Source organism: Pristis pectinata, chromosome 4 (assembly GCF_009764475.1).
Source record: "Pristis pectinata isolate sPriPec2 chromosome 4, sPriPec2.1.pri, whole genome shotgun sequence".
Classification (NCBI taxonomy): domain Eukaryota; kingdom Metazoa; phylum Chordata; class Chondrichthyes; order Rhinopristiformes; family Pristidae; genus Pristis; species Pristis pectinata.
In genome coordinates, this window is record NC_067408.1 from 85,847,209 (window position 1) to 85,859,872 (window position 12,664).

Consider the following 12,664-nt stretch of genomic DNA (forward strand, 5'->3'; position numbering starts at 1 on the left):
AAACTGCAGTAAGCTATCAAGTATCAAGGCAAATTTATTGGAAATCTAGATAATCAATAACAAAAGAATGAGCGTTACAATTAGCTCCCAGTAATTTACCAGTGCGAGCTTCATTTGGGGAAAAATTACAGTTTGTTTTACAATACATTTTGGTTGCACACCTGCTGTTTGGTGCCTTGCCCAGGAGTGTTTGAATAAATAATGAGTTGCTGCCTACATGCACGCATTGCAGCTAAGTTTCAAGATTCTGGTTTTACAGCACATACATAAAGGTGACCCATTTGGTTGTTACGCTATTTAGCAAGTGTGCTGCTGTTCAACAAAAAGGTGACTATCATGAATAAAACTGTCATGTTTAATTCATGAAGGTCGTTATTTTTTTTCAATGGATAAATTATTAAATACTGTGTCACACTGTGCACACAGCAACTCTTTAATAGATACAAGGCACATAGCATTGAGAGGGAGCAGTGTAATGCCAAAAGTATTTGAATGACTGAAGTCACCTAGCTGCTAGGCACCTAACTACAGAAATGTATTAATATGTGCATTAAGTCTGACTCCAATATCTAAGCTTTACCTGACTCAAAAAGCATAAGACGGTCTCCCAGCATTTATTAACCATGTCCTGTGACAGTTCACTGATAACCATTAACAATACACATCCATTCATAATAAAGGAAGACCTAGCCAAATTTATTCCTTGTACATCATTTCTAATCATTCCCTGATTGCTGTTTTTGCAGAGGGCATGTGCACAGATTGATGGCTACATCTTTTATTGTACAATGTTGACGTTGCAAAAGTAGTTCATTGGTAGTTAAGTGTTTTGGGATGTTCTGAGATTGCAAAAGGTCCAATATAAATTCAAGCCTTTTTATTCTTTTTTTCCCCCTTTTGTCTCAAAGGACTGAATAATTATGAATTTGTCAAATGGAACAAGTTAAAATGAACAATACTTTCATTGGACATCCTTAAAACATGGGATAGTGGGAGGAGAGCTATAGTATTTCGACAATAAAATCTTGTTCTATACAATAAGTTGTTGTACCGTGTCTGAATTAGCTTGTTCCGGCAGTAGCACATGGATTTGACTGCACAATTGCTTTAATGTCTATTAACTGGTTACTCAGTAGTTGATTTTCAACATGTAATACATGCACATTGATTTTCAGTTATCAATAGTTTAAAAGATCTTCTTGTCAATTTGTTGAAATCAGTTAACTGTTTTTCTTAAGACTAAAATTACTGATTATATTATAATGTGTGTGTCTGTGCTCCAGCCTTGAGATTACTGCTTTGAAAGAATAAGATATAACCAATAGTGATGCAAGCTTCTCATGCTGAAGGATTGGAGTACATTTGACTTTAACTTTAGGGGCCCACTGTTATGGTAATTCTCGTGTAATTGATGTGACTTACAATAGTTGGAGATAGTGTACCAACTGTAATTTCAGGAACTCTAGGTTGGGGGAAACTGATGACTGACCCACATGTTTTCACCACACTTCCTCAGCCAGCTCCACCTGTGAGTATAGTCCCATTATGATCTATGGTAGAGAAGGCTCATGCCAACATCTGAACTGGGAAGTAATGTCGTCTTTGGCATTCAATGAAGCAACAATAAATAAGAAGATCATGCTAATACTGTTGTTTTGCTTGTTTCCAGTTCTGCTGCTAGACACAACAGCTGCACTTGGAGAACTTGGATGGAAGGCATACCCAGTAAATGGGGTGAGTTTGCAAATGTTTTTAATTTACTTTGGGCTTAGAACGGGTAGGTCATAAGTTGCAGCTTAATTAACAAAAAATCAGACTTTCACATTTGGGACTCTGGTTATTGACATGATTTGTTTTGATTGTGCAAATGCTTTTTTATATGGAGTAAACCTATAACATTATTGCTTAAGAGCAAGTATGGTGAAAGGTCTCAAATTATTAACCCTCGAACCTTGGATTAAACCGTATTAGAAATGTCATAGTGGAAGAGGTGATACTACTGTGATTTTTTAAAAACTGATAATTTACACTTTGCTAATTAAATGTCAGAGTGCTCAGAAAATCTTAGTGTATGGTTAATATCATTGTTATCATCACATTTACCTACTATATTGTTGCTGTTGTAAATGTGATGTGAAATGCCAACAGAGCTATAAATTCCACTACGTTGGACTTCTGATATATCCCCACGAGATCAGTCCAGAAAGTGGTCTGATGCAGTATCATCAAGTAATGATCTGACAAATCCATATAGTTCTCAGTTCTAAGTACAGATTTTATTTTCCTCCTGGAAGCTTCAACATGACAGCATGTGAGTACAATTTTTAACAGCACTAAACTGATAAAAAGATGCAGTAAGCATTGTGTAAAAGATTAAACACATTGCAGCAAGTTCCCCACATTATGTCACATCTGACATCTCCTGCCCACTCACTTTGTCTGTTCCCCTTTGCAGACTCTTTGTCTTCCTCACTGCTCACTTCTTCACTTACCTCTGTGATATCAGTTCATTTGTATACATTACGCACTGTCCTATCTCTTAAGCCATTATGTCATTTCAGCCAGGTAGTCCTGCGGCCTAGGCTCAATCCTGAACTCGAATGCTGTCAGTTTAGAGTTTGCACATTGTCCCTGTGACTGTGTGTGTTCCTCCTGGATACTCCATTTTCCTCCTATATTCCAAAGGCACGTACAGTGGCATGCAAAAGTTTGGGCACCCCGGTCAAAATTTCTGTTACTGTGAATAGCTAAGTGAGTAAAAGATGACCTGATTTCCAAAAGGCCTAAAGTTAAAGATGACACATTTCTTTAATATTTTAAGCAAGATTACTTTTATATTTTCATCTTTTACAGTTTCAAAATAACAAAAAAGGAAAAGGGCCTGAAGCAAAAGTTTGGGCACCCTGCATGGTCAGTACTTAGTAACACCCCCTTTGGCAAGTATCAGAGCTTGTAAACGCTTTCTGTAGCCAGCTAAGAGTCTTTCAATTCATGTTTGGGTGATTTTCACCCATTCTTCCTTGCAAAAGGCTTCTAGTTCTGTGAGATTCTTAGGCCATCTTGCATGCACTGCTGTTTTGAGGTCTATCCACTGATTTTCGATGATGTTTAGGTTGGGGGACTGTGAGGGCCATGGCAAACCCTTCAGCTTGTGCCTCTTGAGGTAGTCCGTTGTGGATTTTGAAGTATGTTTAGGGTCGTTATCCTGTTATAGAAGCCATCCTCTTTTCTTCTTCAGCTTTTTTACAGACGGTGTGATGTTTGCTTCCAGAATTTGCTGGTATTTAATTGAATTCATTCTTTCCTCTACCAGTGAAATGTTCCCCCTGCCACTGGCTGCAATGCAAGCCCAAAGCATGATCGATCCACCCCCGTGTTTAACAGTTGGAGAGTTGTTCTTTTCATGAAATTCTGCACCCTTTTTTCTCCAAACATACCTTTGCTCATTGTGGCCAAAAAGTTCTATTTTAACTTCATCAGTCCACAGGACTTGTTTCAAAAATGCATCAGGCTTGTTTAGAAGTTCCTTTACAATCTTCTGCCACTGAATTTTGTGGTGAGGACACAGGAAAAGTTTTCTTCTGATGATTCTTCCAAGAAGGTCATATTTGTGCAGGTGTCACTGCACAGTAGAACAATGCACCACCACTCCAGAGTCTGCTAAATCTTCCTGAAGGTCTTTTGCAGTCAAACGGGGGTTTTGATTTGCCTTTCTAGCAATCCTACGAGCAGTTCTCTCGGAAAGGTTTCTTGGTCTTCCAGACCTCAACTTGACCTCCACCGTTCCTGTTAACTGCTATTTCTTCATTACATTACAAACTGAGGAAACGGCTACCTGAAAACGCTTTCCTGTCTTCTTATACCTTCTTCTGCTTTGTGGGCATCATTTATTTTAATTTTCAGAGTGCTAGGCAGCTGCTTAGAGGAGCCCATGGCTGCTGATTGTTGGGACAAGGTTTGAGGAGTCAGAGTATTTATAAAGCTTTGAAACAAGCCATAGCCCTAACAAGCTAATGAAGGTCTGACACCTTGGTAAAAGTTATCTGAGATCTCAAATCTCTTGGGGTGCCCAAACTTTTGCATGGTGCTCCTTTCTTTTTTCCCCTCTAAAATTGTACAAAATAAAAATAATACACTAATCTTGCTTAAAATGTTGAAAAGAATGTTTCATCTTTAACTTTATGACTTTTGGAGATCAGTTCATCTTCTACTCACTTTTAACTATACACAGTAACAGAAATTTTGAGCAGGGGTGCCCAAACTTTTGCAGGCCACTGTAGGTGGTAGGTTAATTGGCCACTGTGAAGTGTACCTGGTGTAGGTGGATGATAGAAGAATCAGAGAGGAGTTGATAGGCATGAGAGAGAGAATAGATTACAGAGAAATAAGAGAGGAACGGGATTGATTAAATTGTTCTGAGAGCTGGCATAGATTCAATGGCTGAACGGCCTGCCTTGTCATTAGAAAATATAAAATATTAAGATAAATTGTACATAGGTAAAGGCCCAGCAGTAATCGCTTGGCCCTTAACTGGTGATCGACAGCAAATCTGAAAATGACACATTTAAGCTTTTTATCTTTTAACCAATCCATTATCCGTGCTAATGTATTGCCATCAATCCCACATAACAAACTTATGTCTGAAGCCTTACCAAAAGCCTTTTGATAATTCAGATGTACTAAATCCACTGGTACCTCATATCTACTTGGCTATTTTCATATTCATAAAAACTATTAATTTTGTCAAACATAATTTCAATTTGTTGAAACTATTTTGAATGTACATTCCTCACCAAGTTTGGGACTCTGGGCAGTTGTGCAAAGCCTGACCTTGGGGTCTTGCCAACTGCACTTCAAAACTGGTCTTTTCTGCAGCATGAACTTGTTGCAGTTCTCAATCTCTTAAAATGGGAAATCTGCCCACTGAACCTGTATGAAGTCAGATTGATTTCAGAACTAGAAGATCATTCAGTTCAATGCTGATGAAAAGCTTTAAGGGGCAAGAGTAAGTACTAGGCAGTGATAATTTATTTTCTGAAATAATTTTGCGAACTAAGTTGCAATTTATAATTTGTAGTTAAAGTTGGTTTGACTCTTTATATTAAGTTTTTGAATATCAAGATAGTCCCAAACCAGTGTTTGACAGCCAGGTAAATCTATGGGTCTGATGTAGTTGGCTGATAGTGTTTTTCAGCTGTGTTGTGGACAGGTTTGTAATCACCAGCTTGTGATGACATGATCTTGCCACTAGGCAGAGCTTTGCCATTTATGAGCAGCAAGACGACTCCTGGGGATGAGGGAAGGTGGATAGGTAGCAAGGGTGGGTGGTTGGCCACAAGTGGAGGTTCATTATCATTTCCAAGTGCCCCATTACCAAGTCCTTAATAACGGATTTAAGCAATGTCCCGACAGCTAGTGTTAGACTAACCCTACTTTTTGAATAGTGGTATTGCAAATGTTAACTTCCAATTCATTGTGAGCAGTCCAGATTCTAAGGAATTTTGGAAGATCACTGGTGCATCTATTTTCCTCCGTAGGCAGCTTTTTCAGAGCCCTGTAATGTAGGTCATCTGATCTAAGAGATTTCTTCATTTTAATTTCTCCAGGGCATTCTCTATATTAATTCTGATTACTTTAAATTCCTCAGTCTCATCATATTATTTCCCCAGTATTTCTGGTAAGTTCATTATTTCCTATTGTAACTGCAACTGAAAAATATTAGTTTAATATCTATTTCCTTATTTCACATCATAATTTCTCTTTCCTCTGCTTCAAAGATCATATTTACTTTTTCTTTTAATTTACATACTTGTTAAAGTGCTGAAAATAATTTTATATCTCTTGCTAATTGATTTCTGTTTATTATAACACTTATCTATTTTTGGCCATCCTTTGCAGCTTTCTAAAACCACTGGTAGTCTTGACAACATTGTAAGCCATTTTAATCAAATCCTATCCCTGATCTTTCTAATTAGCCACAGATGTGTTCTTTCAACGGAGATTTTATTTTTTCAATAGATTGTTTATCTGTTCAGAGAAAGGAAATTAGAGATGGGCAATAAATGAGATGGTTATATCTCATAAAAGAAAATGGTGAAATATTTTAAATAGTTGTCAGTTTGTATCCACTCTAAAACCTTTTAATTCAATCATATTCCATCATAATAAACTCTTTCCTCATAACTATATAATACTTTCTGAATTAGGTTTGTCACTCATGAACTCTGTGTAAAATTCTATCATTTTGCAATCATCTTTCCCTAAAGTATCACTTACCAAGATTATTAATAAAATTTTCCTTATTAGAATGACTAGATATAAAATAGCCTGTTTTCTAGTTGCTGCACAACCTTTGTTCCTGAGGCATTCTTGAATGTTTTGTATGAACTCACCCCACCAAACTACTTTTGCTAGTTGATTTGTCAAGTCTATATGAAATGTTAAGATTATTGCTTGACCTTTACTACGAGCTCCTCTTTTTTTATAGTTATCAGTGCCTTCTCCAACAGTGTGATTATTGTTATCAGCCCTCCAAAATACCTCTACCAGCATTACTGTCCCTTGTTACCCTTTACAGCACTTATACTGATTGTACTTCCTGCTCAGAGCCAAGTTTGTTGCTTGCTATTGCTGTAATGTAACGTAGATTGGAGAGTGTTGACTGCCAGTGGTATTGTTGCCTCTGGTGAAGGTTGGATTCTAGTCATCTTGCAGCAGGCAGCATAGTTCTGCTTTATTGACTAGTGTACCTGCTCCTGTGGAAGCAGTTCTTGATGCATGTACTTGAGTCTCTAAATATAATTGATAACACATGGAAGTATTGATGTCCACTCTACTGCCACTAATGTGCTGCACTTGATTATATTCATTCAATTGCATGAAATCTTGAGATGGTGAAGCTTCAAGCATATTCCTTGTAGTTTGAAATGACGGACACATTTGGTGCTGTGTGGGAACATGTGGGGGAAGAAACAGGCCTGTTGCTTTGTGTCTTCATGCCAGTAGTCAGCAAGTTCTTCCATGTTCTGTGCAAAAGTAAGGATTCTGGTATTGGAATTGGTTTATTATTGTCAGGTACCAAGGTACAGTGAAATACTTGTCTTGCGTCCTGTTCGTACAGATCAATTCATTACACAGTGCATTGAGGTAGTACAGGTTAAGAACAATAACAGAATACAGAGTAAAGTGTCACAGCTACAGAGGAAGTACAGTGCTGGTAGACAATAAGGTGCCAAACTATATCTTCACCAGCATGAATTTACTGTGTTTTTCCACAATATGTAAATTTTCAAGCACCTAACATTTCAAGATATGAAGAAGTGGCCAAACAGGTATCTATCAGTCCTAAATTGAGCAGTAGCACTAGTTTATAAGCAGTAACTGAATTTCTTTATGATAGCGTTTTCTCCCAACATTGAATCGGAAGCTCTTGCTTTAAAATGCAGCTAACTGAAATTAACATTAAATTTGCATCTAGATTCCTATTTAAAATATCCTACTGAAAATATTTTACCTTGAAGTGTGGCTCCCCTATTATGGCAGTAATGTAACAATTGTGCCTTCACCAAAAATTGGAGTATTAATTAAGCATTTTTGATGACATACCACAGTGTTATTGTAGTACTGTTCAAAGAAACTACATACACACAGTCTTATTAGAAACAAAAATTAAATATAAAAGGTCCTATTAGATAAAATCTGTACAGTCATACATATTAGTAAATAATGGCTTTTTTGGTGCATCTGAGGAACCGTCAGGTTTAAATAGAATCTAAAGTTAAGTGAATTGTTTTACTAGTACTCATTAAAGTCAAATCAACAATGACAATGCAAATTAAATCTTTTGTTCTACAGAGACTGGCATTGAAACCTCTCAAGACTGCTATATGCAACATCTGTGTTTTTATAAGAGATTTTGTGCGTAAACATTCAGCACATCACTGATATTACTTCTGGGTCCCATCAGAACATGTGTATCAGACTGTAGTGTGGTAGTAATGGAGCGAGTGACAGTCTTCACTAACAGCAACATCAGGCTTTCTTGATTTGCCTGAGCAAATTATAAAGAAATTTATAATGAAGCAAAATCATTGCTCGAAGATTGTTCTTGATGACTGTTTAAAAATAATGATTGAAAATTAGCATCTTTTTTGTGTTTTCCACTTGTCATTCTTACAAAGATTATTATTTGATAAATATGCTGTCAGAAAATTGACCTTTGTTACAGGGTTTTTTATTGTCGTGTTGCATCAGATTGTTAATTCACTGCCAACGTGAACCATGTGACATGCAGTTAAGTGCTGTCAGCTTGCTCTTGCTCAAACTCACTTTATGCAAGACCATTATAGTCAACGGGGAAAGGAGATTTCATCATATTAACTTAAGCTAAATTTAAAGCTCAGTTCCAGCTAATTTCAGCTAGGATGTCACAGTGGTGCAGCATTTAGTTCTACTGTCTCACAGCTACAGTGACCCAAGTACAATACTAACCTCGAATGCTGTCAATAGGGAGTTTACACATTTTCTCCATGAGAATGTGGGTTTCCTTGGGTGCTCCATTTTCCTCACACATCCCAAAGAAGTGCTGGTCAGCCATTTGACTACTGTAAATTGCCCTGTAGTGTAGGTCCCTGGCAAAAAGAATCGAAGGGGAATTGATCGACATGTGTGAGAGAAAAGAAGTTACTCAGGGTTACAGAGAAATAAGAGGGGCAATGGGACTGATGGAATTCCTCCTTTGGGAGCCAGCATGGACATGATTGGGCAAATGGCATCATGTTTTGTTGTAAGTATAAAGATAATTCATCACATTGCTTGTTAAAGAGTAAATGATATATTGAGGAGGTAACCTAGTATCTATTAAGTTTAGTACACCTTCATGTGCAAGATAGTCTTTAAATTTGAGAACCATGTCAAAGATCTTGAATGGATAGAGAAATCAATCTCATTTTAAAGCATATCTCTTTGTATTCATCAATCTAGTCAGGATATGCCTAGTTAATCTAAATTTATGACCATTGTCTGTGTTGAGTTGTTAACTACGTGCTACTGATGATGTCCATAATACCTTATGTGTAAAATGTCACTTTAAAAAAACAACTTGAAAGTTCATGGTGATAGAATCACTTAATATTGGGGGAAAAAATCATTTTCATGTCACAGTGACTACCATAGTTTGATTTGTTTTTCAACCTCTCCATTCAGGATGCATTGGGTGAGGTTTTCCAGTCAGTGGTGAGCCACCCAGGCTTGCTGCTGATCTACTTACTGAGAATGCACTTGTCTAATTTGCAGCCTATACATGCTGGACGAAGTATTTTTTTTATCTTTAATGGTGAAGTATTAAAATGCACAGCATAAATGAGACATCATGGAGTTGCCTTGGACTAAGTATCAAATATGACGCAGCTGTCTTAAGGATAAAAGTACTGATAGCTGGCTAAGCATCACTCCCAGGATTCCCAACAGAATCCCAAATTTGGTACTTGCACATAGTAATGTGTGCAGCTGTGTATAGAACTTTTGATATTTCCACATAAAATTCAGGACTTTATTTTTGTGCTATTATCAACTCTGTTGTGGTTTTAGAGATTTATCTAGGACCTTGAATTTAAAGACCACTGGTTTATCTCCTAAACCAATGAAATTTAAGGATAGAAACAGAAGCAGAACAACCAGCAGAGAAGGAAATGCTATTAATAAGAGTCAGATTTGATTCTGAGGATAATTCGATTTTTCCCAATTCCTAGTTTAGAAATGTCATGTAATGTGATGTTCAGATATGGTATCACTTTCAGTCACTGCTGTGTTAATTTATTTTTGTGGATCTACTTTCGTCAGTCTGCATTTGCTTTTAAAAAAGAGTTTAATCAACAGGTTATTGAATATGTACATTTTGATACAGACCTTCCACTGTCTGAATGCAAGTCCGTTTGTTTATGTTGACAGAGTAATGATGAATGCAATTCCAACCACTCTATCAGATGTAAAAATCAAAAATATAAGAAGAACTCAGAAGGTAATGCAGAACCCATGGAGAACCAGAGTCAATGTTTTGGGCCAATGACTTTCCTCAGAACTGGAAAAGTGGAAAAAAAAATGAGAGGGAGAGCGGTAGAGAGGACAGAGTGAGTATGATAGGGTGTCGATCAAAGTTGTCACAGTAACCATTACTGTAAATTCTTGCAGTTAGAGTTAGAAGAGTAATGAAACAAAGGAACAAATTGAAGCTGAAATATCCAGCCATGTCTGCAAAGAGGAGATGCCTTTCTTCTTCCTTTACCATGCCTTCCCCTTTACTGTTGTTGACAGAGTTCTTGACCATATCTCCTCTATTTCCTGCACGTTTGCTCTCACCACCTCACTTCCTGGCCACAAGAATAGAGCTCCTCTTGTCCACTATTTTCTCCACACCAACCTCCACATTCAGTGGGTCATCATTCATAATTGCTACCACCTTCTTCAGATTCCACTGTCAGATTCATCTTCACCTCCCCTCCCCTTTCTAGAATTCTGAAGGGACAGATCACACTTCAGCCCCTTGCTCTTCTACCTCCATCAACCACTGTCTTCCTCACAGTACTTTAGCATGTCAAACCTGTGGTTTTACCTTTACCCTTCTTGCTTTTCAGGTAAAGCAATAATTCACTTGCACCACTTTCAATTTTGTGTATTTTTCACAATGTCAATTCATCTACATTCAAGAAACCAAAAGCAGATTGTGTGACTGCGTTGCAGAATTCAACTATTCAGTAAGGGCCACCCTGAACTTCCAGTCATATATTACTTGGATTCTCTAACCCATTCCCACCTGGCTTCTGCTTTGGCCTTCTGTACTGTTCAACAATGCCTCTTCTTCAATCTGGGCTTGTTGCAGCCCTCGGAACTCAATTTTTTCTTTTTACAGATGTTGCTGGATATTTCAGTTTCAATTTGTTCCCTTTTTTTATTCTGACTTCTGACTCTATCAGAATTTACGTAAATAGTTATTTTGACACTGTTTGGCAGCTTGTCACAGGTAGTCCCTCTCTCTTTCGCAAGCCTCCCCTCTCTGCATATTAAATTAGCACTCATTTTCTCACTTTTCCAGTTCTAATGAAGAATCTTTGACCTGAACTGTTGCGCTGCTAAGTGCTTACAACATTTTCTAGTTTTGTTTAAGATTCCAGATTCTGGAGTTTTTGGCTCCAATTACTCCATCAGGTGTGCACGTAACATCCCCATACACAATGTGAAGAAAGACGGAGAAGTTCACAGAGACACAAGAAATTCTTCAGATGCTGGAATCTGGAGCAGCCCCAGCTAACACCTACTTACCAAACAATTTATCAATCAATAATCACAAACACTCATAAATCAGGTTCCTGCTTTTTTTGTGAAAATGCTGCATCAATGTGACTCTGCTTAATGTAGATTTAGTTGGCAGTGAAGCCCTTAGCCTGAAAATATTAAAAGTTCTACAAAAATTTAGTCACTTTTATCCATTAATACACTTTAGCAGAGAGTCGAGAAAGAGGGTTGGTTAAAAAATATTGAATAGTACATTTTATGAAAAACAATAGTGAATGATATATTCTAAGCAATTTAAAAGAAAAGCGAGGTGTTTAAGAAATGTTGCTGATACAATAGCGACATTTAAAAGACTCTTGGATAGGCACGTGGATGTAAGAAAAATGGAGGGTTATGGGCTGTGTAGGAGGGAAGGGTTAGATTGATCAGGGAGTAGGTGTGTATATAGGTCGGCACAACATCATGGGCTGAAGGGCCTGTACTGTGCAGTACTGTTCTATGTTCCATGAATGTTATGGGCCAATTCCTAAAAGTGCAAAATTTCTCTGAATGTGGCTTTTGTGGCTTTTATGGCTAAGTTAGGTAGCTGGGATCAGAGAAGGAGAAGGTGCTTTACAAATGAGCATATCATCAAGGTTGGAGGGAGGGGTTATATTTCAATAATGTAGGTTTTCTCCAATCGTTACTGAATAAACTCTTTATAGAATAAGATTCCCAAGTTCTTCCTATCAATTCCCGCATTCCAACTCGTGCCTCTAATTACAAATGGTCCTTCCAATGACTGAATCCCAACATTATCTGACCTAAAGGACAGCTTTACTTCCACTTTCCAGACTCCAATACTTGGGTCTGATCTGGATGAGACGGGGAATTGGGTATATCAATTACAACTTCACAAAGCTAAGAGTTTAAAAAAAATCTTTCTAACAACAGGAAAAAATGTTCATCCCTCTCCAACAAATTTACAACATAAGCAAGCTGGATCAGTTAGCAGGCCTACACCAGGTTTTAGATTTGGAGGGTAGGAGAGAGTAGATTTGTTGGATTACTTCATGATCCAGTTACTGGCCTTGAGCACATTTTTAGACGGGTTTGTCCTTGGGAATGTGATTCTATATTTACGTCTCCATCTCTGGTAATTTAACACCAACTAGGATTGATACTGCAATGATAGTAATCTCACAGAGTCATAGAGTAATACAACTTGGAAACAAGCCCTTTGGCCCATCTCGTCCATACCGACCAAGATGCCTATCTAAGCTAATCCCATTGGCCCATATACCTCTAAACCTTTGCTGTCCAAGTGTCTTTTAAATGTTATTATTGTACTTTCCTCAACCACTTCCTCTAGCAGCTTGTTCCATATATGTAGCAC

At 37.6% G+C, this 12,664-nt stretch overlaps 1 protein-coding gene across 1 annotated transcript in view; it reads left to right on the plus strand.

Moving 5' to 3' along the window:
- epha6 (eph receptor A6) overlaps positions 1 to 12,664 on the plus strand; it is a 477,923-nt gene that overhangs the window by 39,136 nt on the left and 426,123 nt on the right. Inside the window, exon 2 of the mRNA XM_052015332.1 lies at positions 1,670 to 1,734. Coding sequence (XP_051871292.1) covers positions 1,670 to 1,734 — 65 coding nt within the window. The remainder of the gene's footprint in view (positions 1 to 1,669; positions 1,735 to 12,664) is intronic.